The 24,433-nt window shown below is 59.5% G+C and overlaps 2 protein-coding genes across 4 annotated transcripts in view; both read left to right on the top strand.

The window, feature by feature from the left end:
- Nucleotides 1-20,466, top strand: part of RAB40C (RAB40C, member RAS oncogene family) — a 23,629-nt gene extending 3,163 nt beyond the window's left edge. For 2 of the 3 annotated variants that reach the window (XM_081558373.1, XM_081558372.1), the window contains exons 3-7: nt 9,702-9,762; nt 10,212-10,272; nt 17,587-17,664; nt 17,962-18,184; nt 18,703-20,466. In XM_081558373.1, coding sequence (XP_081414499.1) covers nt 9,702-9,762; nt 10,212-10,272; nt 17,587-17,664; nt 17,962-18,184; nt 18,703-18,983 — 704 coding nt within the window. In that variant the 3' untranslated portion in view covers nt 18,984-20,466. The remainder of the gene's footprint in view (nt 1-9,701; nt 9,763-10,211; nt 10,273-17,586; nt 17,665-17,961; nt 18,185-18,702) is intronic. The other variant, XM_081558374.1, reaches the window with a different exon arrangement.
- Nucleotides 20,461-24,433, top strand: WFIKKN1 (WAP, follistatin/kazal, immunoglobulin, kunitz and netrin domain containing 1). Its single transcript, XM_081558368.1, has 2 exons — nt 20,461-21,995; nt 22,855-24,433. Exons 1-2 carry the CDS (start codon nt 21,825-21,827, stop codon nt 24,334-24,336), a joined length of 1,653 nt encoding a protein of 550 aa, XP_081414494.1. The 5' UTR covers nt 20,461-21,824; the 3' UTR covers nt 24,337-24,433.

The following is a 24,433-nucleotide window of genomic DNA, read 5'->3' as shown; positions in this document are numbered from 1 at the left end:
GCCTGGGCCTGGCTCTTCTCCCCGATGACCACAGCCCTCCGCTGCAGCGCTTCATATCTGCAGTGCATCCCAGGAATTGACCAGGTGCACAGTGGCTGCTCCCTGAAGAGCTGGCCACTTACCTGGTGTTTGGGCCTGGCAGTACTTAGTGTGGGGGACATGCCTTTCACAGGGTGTCACAGGGCCCAGGACCACATCGGTTAGGATATCATCCCTCAGTGGCTTGGAGAACGTGGGGCAGCTGTCAGTGTCCGGTGCCCTGACCTGGAGCAAGCTGCAGGAGGAACGTGGGAGGGAGGGGAGGTGGTGTGTGGGGCTGACTGTGCTGACCTGGGTGCGCTGGAGAAAGACTGCGTGCGGGTGTCAGAGACCAGGTGTGCAGGTCACTCTTAGGATGGCAAGTTGAACTTCATCAGTCCTTTGGAAATGAGCTGGGAAATAGAAGTGAATAAAGTGAACTCGAGCTTCCCAGGTGGCACAGTGGTAAAGAATCCGCCTGCCAAGACAGGAGACACAGGTTCGATCCATGGGTCTGGAAGATTCCCTGAAGTAGGAAGTGACACCCACTCCTGTATTCTTGCTTGGAAATTCGATGGACAGGGAAGGCTGGCGGACTGTGGTCCACGGGGTCACAAAGAGCTGGACTGAGCAACTGAGCATGCAGGAAAGGTGAACTTGAACTCTTGAGTGTAAGGTGGTAACTGAGGTTTCTCAGTTACATTTGGGATCTGGCAGTGATGAGCAGATTCTGGTGTCCGTGGTGGACGATTTTTTCCTGTAGCTGTGGACACGTGTCCTTCGGAAGCAGGGGGACAGAAACAGCGGCGACAGAGACCGGCCCTGGTGGGGGCGGTGGGCACCACCGGGAGCGCTCAGGGGAAGTCGCTCACCCACGGGGAGGCTGCTCGACAGACAGGCTTCCAGGATCCTGGGAGGGCTTTGCCTAGGCTGATTCAAGGCGTGCAGAGGGCGTGGCAGAGAGGACGCCCATCCTCAGGTGGAAGAGCAGAGCGGGAAGGCCTGAGCCCTGGAAGTAGGCCGGTTCTCTGCCCACAGCAGGTGCAGGTCTGGGCAAAGGAGTCAGTGTCAACCCTGGACATGGGTCTTTGTGGTTGCTGTTTAGTTGCTCAGTTGTGTCTGACTCTTTGCAACTCTATGGAGTGTAGTCCTCCAGGCTCCATTGTCCGTGGGCTTCTGCGGGCAAGAATATTGGAGCGGCTTACCAGTATTTCCTTCCCCGGGGGATCTTCCCGACCCAGGGATTGAACCCGGGTCTTCTGCATCTGCAGGCAGATTCTTTACCACTCAGCCACCTGGGAAGCCCCTGGACAGAGATCTTGGCTGGTGATGAACACGTCTGTGAGACCGAGAGGCTGCGTGGTGCGTCCTGGGGGTCAAAGCGGGCTGATGTCCCGGGCCCAGGCGGCTCTTGGGGGCGTGAGCTGAGCTGATAGCCACCTGTGCCTTCCCGGGGCGGGGAGGCTGCCTGCGGACAAGGTCTGTGCACGCCTCTCTGGGAGGGCTGGTGATAGGCGCGGGAGATGTGTTGTGCAGGCCCGAGAACGCAGAGACATCCATCTGAGGGGCACCGAGGGGCTGTGGTTAGGTCCAGGAGCCGCCACGGAGGATGTGAGTGCTCCATTGCGGTGGCCTCACTGGCCACCCTGCACCTGCCCTGTGGGCCGCGCTGCCCCAGGGCTGCTGTGGCTCAGCGCGCTCTCCTTCCCCCCATTTGGTCCCCCCCTCTCTTCCTGGGTCCGATGTTGTCGGTCCTCAAACTGCCGGATTCTGATTTTCCTGCTGATGCAGTTTGGGCGGGAGGAGGTGTGTCCCTGAGCACAGGGCTCAGGTGTGACGTGGCCGCAGAGGCCTGTCAGCTGCAGGTGTGCACGCGTGCGTACACACACATCACACACACACCATGGGGGTGTGGTGATTTGACTTGGACCGCGTCAGCAGCACCCACATCCCTTAACAATGGGAGCAAGTTGGTCATGCTATTGTTGCTGGGAGTGTCTTCCTGTCTGTCACTTGGCAACATGTAGAGTCTTCAGAGAGGAGGCCCTGGTACCTTGAGGTGCAGTGGGATGGGATGCTCACCCGTGAGCTCAGCACAGCCCAGCTCAGAGGATGCTTGCTTTCCCGCCAGGCGTGTAGCTGCCTGCGTCCAGAGCTGGACAAGCCCCGCTTCCCACGAGTGATGAGGCGCCCACCCTGAGGAATTTAAGGGGCACATCTGCAGGAAAGCAAAGCTTTTTTTTTTTTAATAAAAATGAAAAACTTGAAGCACCCCCACAGGTCTGGCAAGGATATATGGAAATTGGTAGGGTGAAATATTGTGGAGCCTTTAGAAATGCTGGTGTGGGTTAATATTGAACAAACATTCAGTGGTTAGGAAAGCCTTTGTCATCTTGTTAAGTCTCTGTATGTAAGACAAAGAGCAGAATCATCGACTGAAACACTCGAGAGCATTAATGGACACCTTTGAGTTTTGGGATTATCAGTAGGGTGTTGTGTTTTTTTATTTTAAAATAATATTGGAGGTTTTGTGTGTGAAACATGGCTTGCTCTTCATGGACAGCAGAAAGCTTTTGCTTTGGTTTGGTCTCACATGGTTTTCAAGGTGTTAAGGGAACCAGCTCACCACCTCCTTGGAGCTGCTCCCCAGCCCGCATACAGGGGCATCTGCTCCGTCCCTTCCAGGCACGTGATGGGCTGCCGCCTGCACCTGTGGTTCCGAGCTTGCACGGCGGGCACAGCAGGTCACCGGGAGGCCCTGATCACCATGTGATTCAGGCAGGCCCCAGCTGCCCCAGCCGCCCCACCCCACGCGCCCTCCTGCCTGCTTCTCCTGCCTGAACTTCCTATAAGCGGAGCCGTATGACCTGGCCTCTCTTGTCTGATCGTTTCAACCAGCAGGTTTCCATGTCTGGGTCACCCTGAGGAGCGCTGGTGTGCAGATTCTCACATGTGTCTTGGCGAGTGAGCACACGTGTTTCTGTCAGGGGCGCAGTGAGTGCTGGGGGTGGGCTCCGCCCGGCAGCTTTCCAGAGCAGATGTGCAGTTTCTGCTCCACGGGGAGGGCGTGAGGGCTGTCAGCACTCACTAAGGGCCGCCTGCTGTTAAATCCTCCCAGCAGGCGGGTTTTAGACCCTGTCAAGTTGATACTAGAAATGACCCGAGATAACCGCCGCGGTCTCCCGTCCCCTGAGACCACCGCCCCAGTCACCCATCCCCTGGGCGCTCCCTGAGACCCCTGCTGTGGTTGCCCATCCCCTGAGACCACCGCTGCGGTCGCCTGTGCCCGAGACCACTGCCCTGGTCGCCCGTCCTCCGGCTGCTCCCTGAGACCCCCGTCGCGGTCTCCTGTCCGCCGGCCGCTCCCTCTGCCATCTTGCTGCTCTGCAGGCACAGCGGTCAGTCAGGTGGGGCTGAGTCCCCATTCCTTTGCTGTGGACAGATGGCTGTCCCAGCCCCTCAGGGTCACCTGCACTCCTCACCAGGTCCCCCTTTTCCACTCTGAGAGCCAGGTTTGGGCCCTCCTTCCATCTCGTCTGTCAGACTCACTGGCCAGGGGTGCCCACCTCGGAGGACTCTCGATGACATCAGGCTGAGGAGCCCGGGGTTCTCTCCCCTCTTGAGGCCTGGGACCCATCATGTCAGCAGAGCCCCTCGCCCTGTGGGAAGCGTGTCCTCAGTTCCAGGACTAGGACCACCACAGCCCTATGGAAGGGTCTTTCAGTCGTTGGTGTCGGTCAGCTTTTGTAGGCTGGTTGGTGGAGGGCACGTCAGTGTTTCTGCCCCTGACAGCCCTGGGCGGGCGTCCCCCAGTTGACACACTGACACCTGACCCCAGTGGTGGTGTTAGGAGGTGGGGCCTTTGGGAGGTGATCTGGTCAGGAGGGCTCCCTCGCCACTGCCGCCCCGAGGACACGGTGGGAAGCCACCCCTCCAGACGCTGGATCCTCCGCGCTGATTGGTCTCCCGGCCTCCAGACAGCGGGAGATAAGTGTCTGCTGTCAGTGAGTCCCAGTCTGCAGAATTGTTTCAGCTCCGAGCTGACCAGAAAGCGCCACACACGTGTCTCTGGGGCAGGAATCCGGGCCTCGGGCTCTGCACACTTGTGGGCCAGGGCCAAAGGCCCGCTGAGCTCAAGTCTTGTCAGCGGCACTGCCCACCCTCCATTCCTGCTCCCAGGCCTCTCCCTAAGAGTGTCCTGCTTCACAGAGCTGCAGGGCTGTCCGTGCAGTGTGATCACGGAGGGGCCATTGTCACTGGCCCTTCTCTGAGGGGCAGGAGCCAGGCTTGGCTCCCGTCGCCCTTGGGAGGACTGGGGCCTGTGCCCACCTGTGAGGGCCCGCCACACTGCGGGAGACCCTCCTCTGCCCCCCACATGCCCTGGAAGGAGGCATGTGGCAGAGAGAGGCCTTGCTGTCCTCCCCGCCCCCCGGGGCTGGTCAGGTGTGTCCAGGAGGACCTCTCGGCCTGGCGCTGCCTGCACAGCCGTGCGCCAGCCCCAGCACTTCTGCATGTCTGCCGGTGTTGCTGAAAGCTTTTTCTGGTTCCACGAGGACCTGGGCATTTTGTGCCTTTGTCTGACTCTGGGAACCTGGCGTGATCTGGTTTTCCCTCCCTAAGGAGTAGCTCTGAGGAGCAGCGGCTGCCTGTCTGGGTTTGGGGCAGCACCCTGACACTGTGCGTTGGCATCGTTTGGCATCGTATTGGGTCCAGGAGGGGAGCGGGGGTCTGGGGACCGTGCTGGGAGACCAGTTCCTCCAGCGCAGGGATGGCGGGGTGACGGCAGCCTCTCCCCACCTGTGAACCTGCGGGCCGGCCTGCGAGAGCGCCCGCTGGGGTCCACACCACCCAGGAGCTGTGTGCCTGTTTCAGATGCCAGAAAAGGCATTGATCAGCATTTTCTCTTTTGTTCTTAACCCAGTCTTTATCACTCATTTTTTTCTCACTGTTACAAATTTTTAACAAGTTGTCCTGTGGCTTTTCATCTTGTTGGGAAGTGCCTGGGTGGATACACACTAGAGCTGCCGATTCCTCCGTGAGGACTAAACTTCGGATGGCTTGGCAGGTTGTTCTGTGGGTGGGGCACCCCTCCTTGCCGGTCCTGCAGACGGGTCTGAGTTTAGCCTGGACTGGTGCATGGGCGATGCCCCCCCACCCCCCAGGGGTCAGGCAGGCTGTGCCTGGTGGTCTTGGTCCTGAAAGCTATTGCTCCCAGGGAGGGCAGAACCCTGGGCTTCTGAACACTCGCAGTCTTGGTTTGTGTGCAGGTTAAAGCTGAGAGCTGATGCCGCTTGTCCCTTTCACCCTGCTGACCTTGTTGTTTCTCAGGGCTGGAGCGAAGGTGTGTTTTCTTGAGGTCTTTTGTCCTGCATCGGTGCCCGTGGGTGTGGAAATGTGGGTCCCAAGGGAGGACGGCCTGCTGCACTGCGGGGAGAAAGGCGGGGAGAAGGGCCTGAGGGAGGCAGCCCCTGCACCAGGCCATCCTCTATAGGAGGGCCCTGGGCTTGTGGGCGCCCCACCAGGCTGCAAAGCCGGGGGTTGGGGAGGGAGAGGTTCTCTTGCTAGATGGTGCCGCCTGGCCTTCCTCCTGTGTGTCCCTGCATGTAGTCCCAGCCCCTGGTGTGGTGGCTGTCAGGGGTCCTGAGGGGTGCCTGGCAGACTCCCTGATCACCAGGCTGTGGGCACCTGCCAGGATGGACCCTGAGTGACCCTCCTCCTCCTCTGAGCACCTCTGGGGAGGGCGGACACCTTGGTGCCGGGCAGTTTCTGTTGCATCCCTGCCTCCCGGGCTGTGCTCCTCCCTGCTGAGCAGGGTCCCAGGCGTCAGCCCTTCTGGACAGGTCTCTGCAGCATCCCCTTGATGGTCCTGAGAGGAGGTAAAATTAGTGGATCACCTGTTCTGCCCACACTCGTCACTGCAGCACACACGTCTGCGACGTGAAGCAGGAACAAGGGGTGCAGATGATGTCGTAAGGTTGTTGTGGTCAAGTGAGTCAGTGCCTGGGGACAGCTGTGCTAGATGCTGAGAAGGTGACAGTGAAAATGGACCTGGTAGAGGTGTTACTGTGCACGATGTGATTTTTTCCAAATGGTGAACAATTTTTGTTCAGATTCTAAGCAAACAGCAGGCTCCTATGATTCATAAAGTGGACATATCCCTGTGAAATGTTGTACCCCATGCGTTGTGCAAGGTGGGATCTCAGCTGTGAACACCTGGCGGGGGGGTGGGGGCGTGAGGTGGAAGTCAATGCTCAGGCTGCAGTTCCTGGCTCGGGGCCACGTGGGGTGGCCGGGACCTGGCATAGTGAGGCATGCAGAAGGCCGCTGCATCAGGTGAACTGCACCCCCTCAGAAGCCCTGGGGAGCAGCAGGCAGACCTCCCGTGAGCCCCCAGGAGAGAGGGGCCGGCCATCTAGGAGGTGCAGAGCTGAAGCCTGGGCAGCCGGGGCCAGCGGGGACACAGCAGATCTGCTCTGGCCCCTGGCGGCCTCCTGAGCCCTGTGTACATTGGAGGAGTGTCTGCAGTCCTAGGCCCCCGGTTGGGCCCTGCAGGGACTCCTCCCCGTGTGTATGATGTCCTTGCCCCACCCCTGTGTGCGCTGGGCAGTCGCCCTGGCAGCTGGGACTGGTGGTGGTCTGTGCTTACCAGGTGTTACATGCATCCCATGAACCTGCTGGTCCTCGAGGGTGGGCGGGGGGCTGCAGTTCTACCGGGACAGGTCCTGAGGCCATAGAGAGGGTCCGGGCTGGGAAGCCATGAGGTCTGGCACTGTCCCTGCAGGAGGCGCTGCCTCTGTGGGCAGGCCTCCCTTTGCACTCGAGTGTCTGGGTTTCCTGAGTCTGTAACGCACACTGTACATTTCTGCCCAGGTTTGGGTAGGGGTGGGTGAGCGGCAGAGTAAGCATGAAGAACATATTTGAGTTGTATTTTTCGGGACCCCACCCCTGCAGTGCAAACACAGCGTCCTAACCCCTGGACCGCCAGGGTAGCCCTTGAGATTGTTTAGAACCTCCGAGGGAGTGTGTCAGTCTGCCAGCTTCCTGTGTCTTTTGCACAGTCGGTCCCTCGGCCGTTTTCAGCTGGACCCCGCTGTCTGCCCTGAGGATCCTCCAGCCACGGGGCAGGCTTCTGGGCGGGAGTCCCACTGGTTCCCCGTCCATGGGCCCTCTGGCCCAGCTGCTGTGCCTGGGGGCTGCTGGGAGGAAGGCGGAGCTGGTCCCTCCACGGTGCCTGTGCCCAGCTCTGCGAGCCTGTCCGCACAGGGCCCTCTGGGGCATCCGGCAGCGCTTTGAGCAGAGGCCCTGAAGGCTGGGGGCTGGCTGCCCTCTCTGGAGTTGAGTCCTGAGTAAGGAGCTGGGTGGGCTTAGGCGGGGGGCGGGCGAGGTGCCCGTGTGCACCACCCCGTGGCCTTGGAGTCTGGCGTGCTCCCAATGGCTCCCTGTGCCTTACCTCCTCCTGGGCCCTCCCTGAGCTCCCGCTCCTCCTCGCAGCTCCAGGCTGGCCCTTGGGTCCTGGCGCCAAGTCGGCTGTAGTCCTTTCGTGGGGGCGGCCTCGGGGTGGGTCCCCTTGGCCAGCATCCGCTGAGCTGAGCCCCCACAGAGGTGACTGCCTAGAGGATGGGCGTCTGTGGCCTTCCTGGGATCGCTGTGTCCAGCACTGTCTTCACAGGGTCTGGCTCACGCAGCTGGAGAGCCAGGACCCTCTAAGGCATCCGGGGCCAAATCTGAGCTCCCCGTTTGACAGAGAATTCCAGGAGTTCCCTCCCAAAGAAGTGGGTTATCAGCAGGCAGTTGAGGGGAGTTGAATGCACAAGAAAGACGGTGGAGACACCTGAGTTCTGTGTTTCTTTAGCTCGAGAGTGCGTGTGGGAGAATCTTCTCTTACGTCTTGAAAAAATTTGTGGCAAAATATACACAACATAAAAATTATCATTTTAAATATTTTAGGTGTACAGTTCAGTGGCCCTCCCAGTATCTCCAGAGTTTTCATTTTCCCAGCTGAGACTCCCCGCTGAGTGCCACTCCCACCCTCCTCCTGCCCTAGGCAGCCTCTCTCCGTCCACTCTCTGTCTTGAGGCTCATGCTCCAGGGACCTCACAGAAGGCATCAGGCAAGGTTTGTCTTGTGCCCAGCTCGTTTTACTGAGCATAATAATGTCTTTAAGGTTCATTCCCGTTGCTGCATGTGTCAGACTCTCCTTCCTCTGTAAGGTGGGCTAATACTTCATTGTACAGATGGACCACATTTGGATTCTTCATTCTTTCATCTTTAGAGACTGGGGCTGTGTCCACCTTTTAGCCATCGTGAATAATGCTGCAGTGAGCGTGGGTGTGCAAATATATACATGCTCGATGGACTTGCTGTGTTCCGTGGTAATTCTAGTTTAATTCTCTGAGGGAACGCTGTACTGTTTTCCAAGGTGGCTGCACCGTTTCCCAGCCCCACCAGCAGTGCTCATGGGTTCCAGTTTCTCTGCGTTCTCACCAACGCTGCTTGTTTTCTGTTTTGTTTTTTTTTTATAATAACCATCTAATGGGTGTGATGTGGTGTCTCATGTGGCTTTGATCTGCATTTCCCTAATGATTAGTGATCTTGAGCACCTTTCATGTGCTTATTAGCTATTTGCATTATCTTCTTTGGAGAAACGTCTCTTTAAGTCTTTGGTCCACTTTTTAATTGGATTCTTTTTGTTGAATTGTAAGATTTCTTCATATTTTTTGAATACTGGTCCTTTTTCAGATACGTGATTTGCAAGTATTTATTGTGTCCCATTTTGTGGATTGTGTTTTCCTTCTGCTGAGTGTCTTGATGGGTGGGAGCCAGGCTTTGACACGTGGTCAGCAGTGAGTAGGGTGGAAGGCCCTCAGGGTGGAGGCACCTCATGCAGCACTCTGGGGGGCTCTGCCCACGTGCCAGGTCTGCATGAAAAATGCCCATTTCCAAGCGTCCCTGGAGCAGGTGCTGTGAACAGCCGAGAACCTGTGACATTTAAGGCTTCAGGGAGGAGGAGGAATGACTGAGCTTTTAGGACACCGGTTAAAGATCTTGCATGTAAGGTGATGCGTCCAGTACTGTCCCTGCTCCTGCCAGGGATGGGACTTCTTGGACTTTTTCCACACGAGAGTATAAGAAAGTAATAAACAGGGAACTGCTGTATAGCATAAGAAACTAAATTCAATATGCTATAATAACCTATGATAGAAAAGAATCTGAAAAAGAATAGATACACATATAAAACTGAATCGCTTTGCGGTATAGCTGAAGCAATTGTAATTCAACTATGCTTCATTTTTAATAAAAGTATTCAAAAAATGAAAAGTAAAGATGTGGCCAGCAGAGGCCCTCTGAGAGCCTTCTGGAGAAGCAGCATTTCAGACGCCACTTTACTGTTAACAACGCTCCAGGCATACTCTAGTTGTCAGCACCTGGCTGCTGGGTGAACCCAGTAACTCAGAAAACCCATTAGTTCTGAGAAGTGCATGGCGTGGCCAGTGCTGAGACCAGCCACTCTCCCTTTGGCTGGCGCGTTGGCACCCCCCTCGGGCCGCTGGGACGACAGGAGGGCGGCCAGCTCGGGTGACTGCGGTCGCTGGGGTCCCCGGGCTGCAGCCGTGACTCCTCTGGGCTGCAGAGACTGGGTCCTGGCCGGGCAAGTCCTTCATCCGCTCTCTGCTTCATTGCAGGGATCGACTACAAGACAACTACCATACTGCTGGACGGCCGGCGGGTTAAGCTGGAGCTCTGGTGAGTCGGGCTGTTCGCTGAGATGCCTGGGTGGGGGCTGCCATTCTTCCGTTGCTGCCAGGCGGGGGAGCAGGGTGAAGTAAGTCAAGGGTCCTTAAGGAAACCATCAGTACAGCAGCCGTGTAGACACAGAAACGCATGTGACGCAGAGATCAGAAGGTCAGGGCTGCCTGTTCTGGCAGAGCCCGATTCCCTTTTGCCCATAAAAACGTGTTTCCAGGGGGCTCCAGCTCCTTCCTTCTTGCCCCGACCAGACTCCATATCGAGGGCGTTTGCAGAACCTCCCAGTTGATGTGTGACTTCCCTCACACGTGGGTTCTCCAGCCCCACAGGGCAGTCTCTTGGGGTGTCCAGGCCAAAGAGGTCAGTGGGGCGCATGTGGAGCGGGAGGGGCGGGGTCCCTTCTGCAGGTGGGCTCCCATGGGTTGCATCCCCCCACTTTGTTTCAGGGACACCTCGGGCCAGGGCCGGTTCTGCACCATCTTCAGGTCCTACTCGCGGGGCGCACAGGTAAGGCCCGCACAGCCGTCCTCCAGCGCGGCCACAGGGCTGTCCCACTGTGTGCAGAACGCGGCAGCTGTGGGCTCGGGGCCAGCCAGCTGGACAGAGGGCTGAACCCCAAGGGAAAGGCTGCTGCAGACCCCAGAGGGCGGACACGGGCTGTGGTGGCGGGCTGCAGGGAGGAGCTCCAGGGCTGGGTTGTGTGCAGTGCGGGGGCTCCTGGGGGCCTGCTCGTCCTTGTCTGTCCTGGGCGTCTCACGGCGGGCCTGCGTGCCAGCCATCAGTGTGAGATTTGAGGCTGCAAGGAGGGAAACAGCAGTTGTGGAACAGACCAGCTGCCCACTCGCTGCTTTCGCGAGGGGACTGGCTTCAGGGGCAGTCAGTGGCCCGGGGAGGGGCCCTGTGGGGGGCCCAGGCTCTGACCAGGTGGGGCCTGTCCCCTGATGGCGGACTGGACAGTGGAGGCCAGGCCTCCTCTGCTTGACGAGCAGGAGCTGACACGTTTGCAGGCGCCTCTCAGGATTGTCCAGAGCGCCGCTCCCTGCCATGGGCGGGCGTGGGATGCACAGCCCCTTGCTGGGCTCCTGGCTGTGCAGGCCTCCACTGAGGTGCTCGCAAGGGTGCTGCTGGCGACCTGCTTAGCCTGGTGGTCCCACCTGGAGCGGCTGCTCCCAGACGGTGTGAGCCAACAGCCCTCAGACTGGCCAGCACCAGCACAGACACGAGGGTGCGGGGGCTGCCCCGCAGCCCAGGACTGTGGGAGAGCTCTGGCGCCCAGGAGTGTCCTGCGGCCGGGTCTGTAGGGGGCTCTGACGGGGAGTCCACGGGGGGACGGGTGTCAGGGCCTGAGACCACGGCTTCCCGACAAGGTCTCTGGTCTTCCCATTGCTGTTGAATGTTTCCCAATTTTTACGATGCACACGTTGCTACTTTTTCAATAAAACAGGAAATGAGGGAGGGTAGTTACCTCGGTTTATGGGGACAGGGCGATCGGGGAACAGCAAGGAGGCCCTGGGGGCCTGGACGCAGGCCGGCTCCGCTGGGACAGGCATAGCCGGTTTGGCTGAGGGCTCGCCGGCGGGGGCCTGGGGAGGGGAGCGCCTTTCCGCGTCCACTTCTCTGCAGGGCAGCGGGACAGCAGGCGTGCACGTGTCACTCATGCTGACTGCCTCTGTGCTAGTTCCGGAGGCTCCTGTTGCTTCTGGGCTGGAGGAACCAGTCATGGATCCTGAGTGTGTCTCTGGCCCGGATGGCGGGTGGGGGTGGGTCTCCAGCTGGGAAGCTGACCTCAGGTCTCCTGCCTGGTCGATGCCCCACGCTGGCCGCAGCGTGGCCTGTGTGGCCCAGTGGTGCTGATCAGCGGCTCCTCCTTCCCAAGTCCTGTCTGTCCTGTCACCCTCCTGCCCTTGGCTCAGTCCACGGAGGCCTTGCAGGTCCCCGGGCCCAGGCCGCACGGCCACGCACACAGCCCTGGCTGCTGTTACGTGTCTCTTACTGTAAGGCTTTCTCTGTCTCAGGTCTCCTGGACTTGTGACCCTTGTTCTCTGTTGCTGAGGTCTGAGGTGGCCACTTGTGGCCCAGGCAGCCAGCGCTCCCTGCTTGGGGGGATGTGGTCCCCTGTGCCAGTTCCCCTGGGCTGGTCATGTGGAGGGAGCCAGGGGTGGGCAGCGTCCTGTCGAGCTGGGGCTTGGGATCAGCTCGGGGCTTGGGTTAGCACCAAGGGGAGCTCAGCCAGGCACTGGTCTCCTGGAGAGAGGCGAGTGGTCTGGGCACATGCTCCCTTCCAGCGAGTGCTAAGTAGGACACCAGCCTGGGTGGGGTGCGTGCAGGTCGTCTGCTCCCCTCGTCAGCGTGTTCGTTTCTGGGCAGAGCCGTGCTCGCGCCATGGGGTGTGGGCAGGTGCGTTCAGCCACAGCCTGTGGTTGCTGGGCTGCTGTACCACAAGCGCGTGACTCAGCCCCACACTCACTGTTAAAAGCCACCCTCTGACCTTGGTCGGTTGCTGATTGTGCAGGTGTGTGTTTGTCCAAACTCATTGAACAGGTCACACCTGAAATCCATGCGTTTTTTGGTGTGTAAGCTCAATAAACTACCTTGGCAACAAGGGTGCACACGCCCACCCCACACCTGGGAGGTTTTCTCTTGCAGCTCGAGTCACCTGTGTGTCCTAAGAGGCTCGCCGCCGATGTTTGTAGCAAAATGAGGTGCGTCACCTGTGACCCAGCAGCCACGCCCGCTGACAAGCCTGGTGCAAGACCGTGGCTGCTGTGGGGAAGGGCCCTGGGGTGCTGGGCAGTTTGCAGCAGGACCCTCGCTGGGTTAGGAGACGCCTGTGGGTGCTTGAAAGACAGCAGCAGGTGACTGGGGGCAGGGGGCAGGACCAGAGCCTCTGTTTCTACCCTGGAGTGCTTACTAAGTTTTAAGGAGCTGAGCCAAAATTAAGAGAAAAGGGAAGAATCCAGTAGGAATGTCTTTGCCACTCCTCTGGCTCTCTGAGGTCACAGCTGACTCTGGGGTGCTTTGGAGGGGTCCTGGTGACCAGGAGCCTCATTTTGGGGTCTCGAGGATACCACCTGTGCTCACTCCCAGGTGTCTTTCCTGCCAAGTTTGTGGTCCCTTTGGTCCCTGCCCACAGCATGACCACCTCAGTGTCCTTCGTCCTGTGACCACTCTGTCATTACCCTGACCTAGCGGACATGGGTGGTGGCAGTAGGCAGAGACTGGCACCAGCTAGGAGACCAGCCAGAGGCTGTTTGACAGCCTAGGAGTGCACTTGAGCCTGAACCCAAGAGATGGGCTTCTCCCCATTTGCTTGAGCTTTTAAACGTTATGGGTCCCCTCTTCTTCCCCACCTGCCCATACTGGCTTGGTGGGTCTGTGCGATTGTCTGGGGCCTGCTCAAGCTGCCAGCAAGGTGAGCTGTCTGTGAGACGCAGATTGTGGGATCTGGATCCCTGACCAGGGATGGAACCCAGGCCCCCCGCGTTGGGAGACTGAGGCACTGGACCACCAGGGAAGTGCCTCTCTGGAGTTTCATAAGTGGAACTTCCTGGAACGGGCATATGGACCGAGTGGGAAACTATCCTCAAAGCTCAGCTGGAGGATGACGTCCAAGGAATTCCCGGTCATAATGAAGAAGACACTTAGGATGAATTAGTGCTGACGAAGTTACAAGGAAATAGAAACATGGAGCTGGGGATCTTGCAACAGATTTGATAGTTCTGACCTTATCCTTGCAAGTCAGAAAACTGAAGCATAGTATTTAATGGCCGGCCAAGACCCCTTGAGTCAGGCCAGGTGAAACCTTCGGCAAGAACTGATGGGACTTGGAAATAGCGTCCACTGCCTGCCTACTGGATGGCTACTGGATGGCTCGGGAAACAGGACCACCCAAAGGCACTCCTGGGAGTGGGATGTGGTGGGAGGAGCACCACTGCTCCCAGTGCTCCCGGAGCACAGTCCACTCAGGCTCTGGAGCACGGTGGTCCACTTCTGATGTTTTAACAAGCCCGGACGAAATCACTGAAAATGTCCTGTTGGTGTCTGGCTTGACGGATACTCCGGTTTCAGGGCTCCGGCAGGCAGCCGTCGGGAGCACTCCCAGCACTGCTGCCTCACCCCGCTCGCCGCCGGGTGCTCAGGTCAGGCTGGTCGGAGCTCAGGGCAGCTGTGCCCACAGTAGGGTGTTCAGCTTCTGGGCCGTGGTCAGCACCCGGGCCCCCACAGCCTCAGCAGGGCTCGGGCTATGTGGCTAGCATGCCAGGCCCGGCCCTGGCCTTTCCCAGTCGGCCTCAGTGGCTGCCTGCTCACCCCCCCCACCTCAGCAGTTACCCCACAGACTGGCACAGCCAGGCCTTTAGTTGCATGGCAGCCCCTGCATCCCGCCCTGGTGTGGCTCCAGGCCAGGTGGGCCCGTCAGCCCCAGAGGAGGTTTCCTCCTCCTGAAGGACCGGGCGGTCATGCATCCATGCTCCCTCTGACCAGGGCTGCACCCAGCCTGGGCTGGGCTGTCAGTGAAGACTCAGTCACTTGCCCAAAGACTCCAGTGCTACTCTTAATTTGTAGCGAGACACAGAAATGTAAAGAGCAGAACATTTTTATGACACCATTGTTGCTGTTAATTGAAGGTATAGTTTGCTGGAGGGGAAAGAAAAAGACCAAAATGAAAGTTCCTTTCCCTCCCCAGCTTCTGGGTCATTTTGGAGCACTGCTCTATTAACATGATGTACTAATGTAGATCCCTTTTCATATTATGTGTAAAATGTAACATTCATACGTTAATAAAGATGCTTGAATCAAAAACATTACACAGGGAGCATAAACAAGGAAATGAGTCCCCATCCAGCCCCAGTCCAGAAGAGGTGGCAAGAATACACAGAAGAACTGTACAAAAAAGATCTTCACGACCCAGATAATCACGATGGTGTGATCACTCACACTCACCTAGAGCCAGACATCCTGGAATGTGAAGTCAAGTGAGCCTTAGAAAGCATCACTATGAACAAAGCTAGTGGAGGTGATGGAATTCCAGTTGAGCTATTTCAAGTCCTGGAAGGTGATGCTGTGAAAGTGCTGTACTCAGTATGCCAGCAAATATGGAAAACTCAGCAGTGGCCACAGGACTGGAAAAGGTCAGTTTTCATTCCAATCCCAAAGAAAGGCAATGCCAAAGAATGCTCGAACTACCGCACAGTTGCACTCATCTCACACACTAGTAAAGTAATGCTCAAAATTCTCTAAGCCAGGCTTCAGCAATATGTGAACCGTGAACTTCCAAATGTTCAAGCTGGTTTTAGAAAAGGCAGAGGAACCAGAGATCAAATTGCCGACATCCGCTGGATCATCGAAAAAGCAAGAGAGTTCCAGAAAAACATCAATTTCTGCTTTATTGACTATGCCAAAGCCTTTGACTGTGTGGATCACAATAAACTGTGGAAAATTCTGAAAGAGATGGGAATACCAGACCATCTGACCTGTCTCGTGAGAAACCTGTATGCAGGTCAGGAAGCAACAGTTAGAACTGGACATGGAACAACAGACTAGTTCCAAATAGGAAAAGGAGTATGTCACCCTGCGTACTTAACTTATATGCAGAGTACATCATGAGAAATGCTGGGCTGGAAGAAGCACCAGCTGGAATCAAGATTGCCAGGAGAAATATCAATAACCTCAGCTATGCAGATGACACCACCCTTATGGCAGAAAGTGAAGAAGAACTAAAGAGCCTCTTGATGAAAGTGAAAGAGGAGAGTGAAGAAGTTGGCTTAAAGCTCAACATTCAGAAAACTAAGATCATGGCATCTAGTCCCATCACTTCATGAGAAATAGATGGGGAAACAGTGGAAACAATGTCAGATTTTATTTTGGGGGGCTCCAAAATCACTGCTGATGGTGATGGCAGCCATGAAATTAAAAAACGCTTACTCCTTGGAAGGAAGGTTATGACCAACCTAGACAGCATATTAAAAAGCAGAGACATCACTTTGCCAACAAAGATCCGTCTAGTCAAGGCTATGGTTTTTCCAGTAGTCATCTATGGATGTGAGAGTTGGACTGTGAAGAAAGCTGAGCGCCGAAGAATTGATGCTTTTGAACTGTGGTGTTGGAGAAGACTCTTGAGAGTCCCTTGGACTGCAAGGAGATCCAACCAGTCTCACCTAAAGGAGATCAGTCCTGGGTGTTCATTGGAAGGACTGATGTTGAAGCTGAAACTCCAGTACTTTGGCCACCTCATGCAAAGAGTTGACTCATTGGAAAAAACCCTAATGCTGGGAAGGATTGGGGCAGGAGGAGAAGGGGACGACAGAGGATGAGGTGGCTGGATGGCATCACCGACTCAATGGACATGGGTTTAGGTAGACTCTGGGAGTTGGTGATGGACAGGGAGGCCTGGCATGCTGCGATTCATGGGGTCGCAAAGAGTCAGACATGACTGAGCGACTGAACTGACTGACTGACCAGCCTTTCCACGGGTGGTCACATCTATGGAAGCCTGTTCTGTGTGGTGTATTTGTATTTCTGTTTTCTAAAACTGCCCATGTGTGACATTGGGGTCCGTGTTTGTCACCTCGCTGTCTGTGGTGCCCGTGAGCAGCGTGAATGAGCTCAAGTGCACCCTGCCTTTGCCGCCTGCCCGCCTGCCAGGACAGTCTGGGGGCCACACGTTTAGTTTGTTTCTTGATGTTTGTTTTATGAGCAGTTCTGTATTGAGTATCCATCAAGACTGGATGCAGATGGCCCAGCCCTTGGTCCCTGTGCCTTTTGGTGGACTCTGTCGCCACCGCCGCGCCCCCTCCCTGCCCACAGCAGGTGGCTTCCCTCCAGGCCGGGCATGCCCCCCTTGCAGGTAGCTCCGCCGTGCCCTGCACAGGCTTTCCATCCTCCACCCTACCCCGGCCGGGGTTAAAGCGGTCTCCACCTGCTCCTTAGCAGGACCTCATCTGCCAGAATTCGAAGCACAGTTTCAAGGGGAAAGGCTTCAGAATTCCTCATTTTGAGCAGGAGGGTGTCCTCCATCGCAGCTAATTCTCCCCTTCCCAGTGTGTGACAGAGACGTGGGCTAGATGAAGGCGACTCCCTGCACAGGGAGGGCATGAGCCCTGCTGGTGGGTGGGTCCCACGGAGCCTGTTTCGGGGTGGAACATGAGGCCAGAGACAGGTGAGCCTGGGGCCCCGAGGCTTGTGACAGGTTGCCACCAGGCAGGCGGAGTAAGGGTCTCCAAGAGCTGTGGTAGGGAATTCCCCACAGCAGAGGCTCTGTGTGGCTCTCGGGGCAGCTGCTGCCGGGACTCACGTCCCCTGCAAGTGGGGGTGGGACCACTCAGAAACACTCTGCTTGGCACCCCCTGGTTCCCCCAGGAAGAGTGCCCCACACCGCAGTTGTGTGCGCCTGCCTCTCTTAGGGGGAGTGATTTTTAAATGACATAGGGTAACACAGCATGCTTGGAGGAAAGATGGAAAAACTGCGGTTCTACCCCAGCAGATTCCCCACGTGGAGAAAGGCAGTACTGAGCCCTCGAGGTCCCTGACAGTCAGATGGCCCCCACCCGCACGGTGGACAGGGCAGGCCGCGGTGAGGAGACAGGTCAGGGCCAGCTGAGCCCTGTGCACAGAGCCCCCCTTAAACACAGGAGGAAGGTTCAGAGCTCATTTTCCACATCGCTGCCTGTTGGGTAAACTGCGTGTCCATCTGACAGCTTGGCTGGTGCCCGAGTGCCCCTGGCCCTGCCTGTGTGGGGAAGGAGGGGTGCGGGGCAGAGCCTGAACAAGACCCCATCCATCCGCGGGAACCTGGACCTCGTAATGCCTGCACTTGCCTTGCAGGGAATCCTGCTGGTGTATGACATCACCAACCGCTGGTCCTTCGACGGCATTGACCGGTGGATCAAAGAGATTGACGAGGTAGGTGTGCTCCCCCAGACCCCCTTCCATGGCCACGCCCATCCCTGGCATGTGGGCTGCCATCCCCCACTTGCAGGGGGAGCCTCTGTGGCCCCCACTTGCAGCTCCTCCCATGCCCAGGTTCTGTGCGTCCCCATCCACTGGCTGCTATGGCACCATGGGTTGGGGTCCTGGGCCCCCAGGGCCCCCACCTCAGCACGGAATCGATGGAGGGCCTGCCCGCGGGCTGGGGGGTGGGGGTGGGTGCAGAGGGGCATCCTGCCACTGCACCTCTGCTGAGTCCTGCACACCCACTAGCACGCACCCGGAGTCCCCCGGATCCTGGTGGGGAACCGGCTGCACCTAGCCTTCAAGCGGCAAGTCCCAACAGAGCAGGCGCGCGCCTACGCGGAGAAGAACTGCATGACCTTCTTCGAGGTCAGCCCGCTGTGCAACTTCAACGTCATCGAGTCCTTCACCGAGCTGTCCCGCATCGTGCTCATGCGGCATGGCATGGAGAAGATCTGGAGGCCCAACAGAGGTGAGGCGGGGGCGGGGCCTGGAGGGGAGGGGCCGGTTGCGGGGACCAGGCCTGGAGGGGAGGGGTCGGTGGCGGGGGCGGGGCCTGGAGGGGCGGGGGCCGGGTTCTGGGGGGGAGGGACTGGCTGCGGACTGACCTGTCCCACCGCCAGCCAGAGGACAGGTTCCAGGCCCCCAGTCCCACCAGAGCAGAGCTAACGAGGGGGCCAGGGAGGCTCAGTTCCCACCCAGGTGACGGGCTTGGGGGTCTAGCCGCCAAGCCCTGCGGGCTGGGGAGGAGATGGGTGCGGGGTGCCCAGTGGCTGCTCTCGGCTTGCCTGGCGCGGGGTGGGGGTGGTTCCGCTTCAGGAGCCCTGGGAGCTTTGCGCACCGCCCCTCCCAGTCCCCAAGCCCCTTCTCTGTCACCTGTGCTCATCTGATGGCAAGATTATCAGTTGCCACCAAGACCCCCCACCTTACCTCCCCACAACCTGACCCCTCATCATCTGACACCACCGCCACCACCCCCACCCCCCGCAGTGTTCAGTCTGCAGGACCTCTGCTGCCGGGCCATCGTTTCTTGCACCCCCGTGCACCTCATCGACAAGCTCCCGCTGCCCGTCGCCATCAAGAGCCACCTCAAGTCCTTCTCAATGGCCAATGGCATGAACGCCGTCATGATGCACGGGCGCTCCTACTCGCTGGCCAGTGGGGCCGGGGGCGGTGGCAGCAAGGGCAACAGCCTCAAGCGGTCCAAGTCCATCCGGCCGCCGCAGAGCCCCCCCCAGAACTGCTCACGCAGCAACTGCAAGATCTCCTAGCCGCGACAGGGTCAGCCTGGGAATGCTCCTGGCGGGCTCTGGGCCCCGTGCTGTGTGCTGGGGACTTTGGCCACACAGCCCCTCCTGGGAGGCATGGGGAACGCACCTGGTAGGCTGGTGGTCTTGGCTAGACCAGCTCCACAGGACAGTGGGGACCATGCTGTGCAGATGGTGGAGCACACCGGGACCCTGAGGAGCGGCTGAGAGGGCCCCGAGGAGGCTGTGCCTGGCGATGGCCTGAGGACTGGGGCCAGGCCCCCTTCCTTATTTATGTAAAGGATGGTTCACCCGTTTTGTACATTTTTAGAGGACCCAGCAGGGAAGCCTCTGTGCAGCCACGTAGTGAGCGCACAACTGCTGAGGGGATGAGCCTGGGGACACTGGGGGAGGGCAGTGAGGCTGAGACCGGAAGGGAGCCGCTGTCCAGGCTTGCATCTGGACTCCCAGGGCATGTCACACAGGGTATGGCCACGGGGGGTCAGCAGGAGTCACGTGGACTCCCAGCTGCACCTGTCGGCCTCTGAGCACGGAGGTCGGTTGCCTTCCCTGGGACGCTGGGCTGCAGCTTCCAGGGCTCCCACCAGCTCTCCTGGAGGACATCCCATGAGTCCCAAGCCGTGAGATCAGGGCCAGGGGTGACTCACAGGTCTCAGGTTTCTTGGAAAAGGAAGTGGGCATACCCCACATCCCTCCCCTGCGCCCTCTCTCCACGTGGGGGCTGACAGCCTTGTGTGATTCTGCAAGTTTGGTTCTGTTTGTAACTGTTGCCACATGCAGTTGGCTCAGCCCCTCTCCAAGTTGAGGACACAGCTGTTTGTAGGCAGGCAGTAAGTACCCACTGGGCTGAGAGACCGCGGTAGGTCTGGGCCGAGCCAGTCCCACTTGCGTCCCGGAGTATCTAGACCCTACTCTGGCCAGCTTCAGCTTCCTGGCCTTGGGTGGGTTCCCATAGCTGCTCCTCACCGAGATTCACCCCTCTGTGAGGTCACACGTCACAAGAACCTTCCTCACCCATTTCTTCATGGTGGACACTGAGCCCCTCCGCGAGGACCCACCAGCCAGCCTGAGCTGGAGGCCTGGCTTCCTTCCGTCCTCCTGGCTGGTGATGTGGCCACAGGTCACACTAGTGCTCAACTCTACCTCCTGCCTTGGGCCCCTCCCTGGCATGTGACCCCTTGATCAGGACTTTGGTGTTGTGTGCTTCGGGGGCTGCTGTCCTGGGAGGTGAGGTGGGGAGGGGCCGCAGCATCTGTGGATGAGCGCCCGGCTGCCAGCAGGCGCCCCTTTGGACTGTTTTGAGGGAACGGACGGCCCTGCGTTCAACGTGTCAACACTACCCCTGCTGCTGTCCACACTTGCTGGATGGTCCTGCGTTCACCGTGTCAACACTACCCTTCGCTGCTGTCCACACCTGCACCATTCCTGGGCTTGTCTTGGGATGGTTTTCATTTCTTTGTTCAGTAAACATAATTCATCTCTGGTCTCTGGGCTGCATCGGGAGGGAATGAAGGTCTGGCTCTAACGGGCTGGGCTGGGTGGCAGATGGCACTACAGGCGGCTGCTTTGTTCTGCTCAGTCCTCTGCACCTGGGGTGTCTCCTGGTGGTGTTTGGACCAGACCAGGCTCTTAGGACACTGCCTCTCAAGTCAGCAGGTCAGACGCAGGGCAGCAGGATGTTTTCCCATCGGTATCAGAGTAGGCAGTCCGGCCCCTGGGCCCTGATCTGCCCCTGCCCACGAGGGGCTTCCTGCATGCCGGGAGGGGGGCTCCCTGTCATGTGGCCTGCGGGGGGCGAGCCAAGGCCTTTGGGTCCTGGCTGTTCTTAAGTTCTCCTGGGACTCTTCTCAGGGTGCTCCTAGATGCCCTTGGTCTCTCTCAGGACCGTACGGTCCCACGTAGGGCCACACACGGCCACTGAGACTCAAAGTCAGTCCAAGTAAACACAGCCCGTCTAGTGTCCATGTCTCGTGACCACAGCTCTAGGACCCCCCTTTGCTGGCACCCACCGTTAGCCAGTTGAAGAAAGGCCTGGACCAGGGGTCAGGCGCCTGGGTGGGGGTGGGGGCCCCCTAAATACAGAGTTCTGCCCTGCATCAGCTTCCCCACCTCCACCAACCACTGGTCACCAGAACAAGCCCAGGCGGCACCACCCACCAGGTACGTTTGTGCTGCGAATGCCTCTCTCCAGCAGAAAGCGTTTAGATTTGACCTCAAGACCTGCTGGCGGGGTGTGTCTGTGGGAAGGAGCAGGGGAAGAGGCTTCCCTGGGAAGGGAGCAGAACCCCACGGTGACTGGGCTGGATGCAGAGCCCCTGCAGCTCTTCCTGGACACAGTGACTCCCCGGGGGCGGCCTGCTTGGGCCTGCTTTGTGGAGAGGCTGGGTGGGGGAAAGGGGCTGGCCAGCCCTGCCCCCTCCTGCAGGGCAGCTTTGATCCCCGGGCCCTTCCATCCCTGAACCCAGGGCCTGGAGGGAGGAGGGGCTCGAGTTACAGCAGTCCCCCCTCCTCTCTCTGGCCAGAGCCGCTCTTCTCCGCCCCTTGGTGACCCTCGTGGCCAGTGTCTCTGTGCTCCCGGGCGCCAGTCCCTCCTCAGCCCTCCTCCCGTCTCCCCGCCCCCTGCCCTGAGCTGACCAGAGGGGCCAGGCGGGGGAGGGGCCGGTGCCACATGCACAGTCTCTGCACTACCCGGCCTGAGGCCATCATCCGCTGTGGGCTCCAACCTTAGGGCACAGGGGAGCCATCACAGGTCTGGGAGGGTGGATGCCTGCAGGGTGTGGGGCTCGGCAGGGTCTGAGGAGGGGCTAGTGGCCACACCCCCCACCCTGTGGTCCCGCGGTCCTCATGCCGGCCCTGAGGCCACTCCTGCCGCTGTTGCTCCTGGCTGGGCTGACTGCGGGGGCCAGCCTGCCGCCGGGGCCTGGGGGCCACCCGGGGGTGTGCCCCAACCAGCTCAGCCCCAACCTGTGGGTGGATGCGCAGAGCACCTGTGAGCGAGAGTGCGTCAGAGATCAGGTGAGCACAGGCAGTCCCCACCAGCCCGGCTGTGCGGGAGGCCAGCTCCTGGGGGGCCCAGGGTGTCTTGGGGGTCTGGTCAGTGGCGCCAGAGGAGCCCAGACCTCGCCCCTGCCCCAGGCCTTGCCTGCACTGCAGAGAGGGCCCAGCCACCCTTGACCCCGGAGGTCATTTTCTCCTGGGGCTCTCCACTCTTCACAGAGTGAGGGGCCCTGGGGACAGATACCCCCAGATGCTGCCTTCATGTGTCTGAAGATTGAATGGGCTTCCCTGGTGGCTCAGCTGGTGAAGAGTCCGCCTGCAATGTAGGAGATCTGGGTTCGATTCCTGGGTTGGGAAGATCCCCTGGAGAAGGAAATGGCTACCCACTGCAGTATTGTGGCCTGGAGAAATCCATGGATGGTGTAGTCCATGGGGTCACCAAGAATCAGACACGACTGAACGACTTTCATTTCTCAGTCCCCAGACCTGCCCACTCCCACCCTGCAACTAGCTGTTCTTGGGCCCAGCAAGGCAGAGGCCAGGGCCCTGTTTGGATGTACTGTCCTTGCAGCCCGACCCCGCAGCACTGCAGTGGCCTTAAGAACTTTGTACATCCTCCCCAGGCCTTCGTGTCCTCATCTGTATGATGGGAGTAACAACCACCTGCTTTGGGGGCCAGGGGTCTGGGGGCTCAGTGAGGTTAAGCAAGGTGACCTGTGAGGGGCTCACCCCCAGATGGAAAGCAAACCTGCTCTGCTCTGGAGGGGACACTGACGCAAGGAGGGGCAGCAAGCCTCCCTTGCTCAAGCTGGGTGTGCTGGGGCTGGGTGGGAGGGAACGTTCAGGTGCCCACTGAACTGTGCCCCCCACCCCCCAGGACTGTGTGGCCACCGAGAAGTGCTGTACCAACGTGTGTGGGCTGCAGAGCTGTGTGGCCGCCCGCTTCCCTGACAGTGGCCCAGCTGCACCCAGGCTGGCGGCCTCCTGTGAGGGCTTTGTATGCTCACAGCAGGGCTCTGACTGCGACATCTGGGACGGGCAGCCGGTGTGCCGCTGCCGGGACCGCTGCGAGAAGGAGCCCAGCTTCACCTGCGCCTCGGATGGCCTCACCTACTACAACCGCTGCTACATGGACGCCGAGGCCTGCCTGCGCGGCCTGCACCTGCGCGTCGTGCCCTGCAAGCATGTCCTCAGCTGGCCACCCAGCAGCCCCAGGCCTCCCGAGACCACTGCCCGCCCCACGCCTGGGGACGCCCCAGTGCCGCCCGCCCTCTACAGCAGCCCCTCCCCGCAGGCAGTATATGTGGGGGGCACGGCCAGCCTCCACTGCGATGTCAGCGGCCGCCCGCCCCCCGCTGTAACCTGGGAGAAACAGAGTGACCAGCGGGAGAACCTGATCATGCGGCCAGACCAGATGTACGGCAACGTGGTGGTCACCAGCATCGGGCAGCTGGTGCTTTACAACGCCCGGCCCGAGGACGCCGGCCTCTACACGTGCACGGCGCGCAACGCCGCTGGCCTGCTGCGGGCCGACTTCCCGCTGTCCGTGATCCAGCGGGATCCGGCCGGGGCCGGTGCCCACGAGGCCGCCGCCGCCCCGGCCCAGTGCCTGCCCAGCACCCAGGCCTGTGTCGGCCCCCCGTCTGGCCGGGTCCTCTGGCACTTTGACCCGCAGCGGCGCAGCTGCATGACCTTCCCCGTGGGCAGCTGTGCTGGGGGCGCGCAGGGCTTTGAGACCTATGAGGCGTGCCAGCAGGCGTGCGCCCGCGATCCCAGGGACGCCTGTGCGCTGCCGGCCGTACAGGGCCCCTGCCAGGGCTGGGAGCCGCGCTGGGCCTATAGCCCGTTGCTGCAGCACTGCCACCCCTTCGAGTACAGCGGCTGCGAGGGCAATGGCAACAACTTCGAGAGCCGCGAGAGCTGCGAGCACGCCTGCCCGGTGCCGCGCACGCCGCCCTGCCGGGCCTGCCGGCTCCGCAGTAAGCTGGTACTCAGCCTGTGCCGCAGCGACTTCGCCATCGTGGGGCGGCTCACCGAGGTTCTGGAGGAGCCCGAGGCGGGCGGCGGCGGCATCGCGCGCGTGGCGCTGGACGAGGTGCTCAAGGACGACAAGATGGGCCTCAGGCTCCTGGGCACCAAGTACCTGGAGGTGACGCTGATCGGTGTGGATCGAGCCTGCCCCTGTCCCAACGTGACGGCCGGCGACGGCCCGCTGGTCATCATGGGCGAGGTGCGCGACGGCGTGGCCATGCTGGACGCGGGCAGCTACGTCCGCGCCGCCAGCGAGAAGCGCGTCAAGAAGATCTCTGAGCTTCTAGAGAGGAAGGCCTGCGAGCTGCTCAACCGCTTCCAGGACTAGCCTGCCCGCCAACCCACTGCCCCAGCTCCCCGCCGACCCGCTAGGCCCCGCCCTCCCCACAGCCCCGCCCTCCGCCTGAATAAAAGTCTGGACCTCA

Source organism: Giraffa tippelskirchi, chromosome 13 (assembly GCF_054371585.1).
Source record: "Giraffa tippelskirchi isolate mGirTip1 chromosome 13, T2T-mGirTip1v1.2.pri, whole genome shotgun sequence".
Lineage (NCBI taxonomy): Eukaryota > Metazoa > Chordata > Mammalia > Artiodactyla > Giraffidae > Giraffa > Giraffa tippelskirchi.
Note: the sequence above shows the minus strand (reverse complement) of the source record. Positions and strands in the feature narration are given on the sequence as shown.

Coding starts and splice junctions, on each gene's coding strand:
- WFIKKN1 (XM_081558368.1), top strand. CDS start 21,825: ATGCCGGCCCTGAGGCCACTCCTGCCGCTGTTGCTCCTGGCTGGGCTG. Junction 21,996..22,854: donor GAGAGTGCGTCAGAGATCAG/GTGAGCACAGGC, acceptor CCCACCCCCCAG/GACTGTGTGGCCACCGAGAA.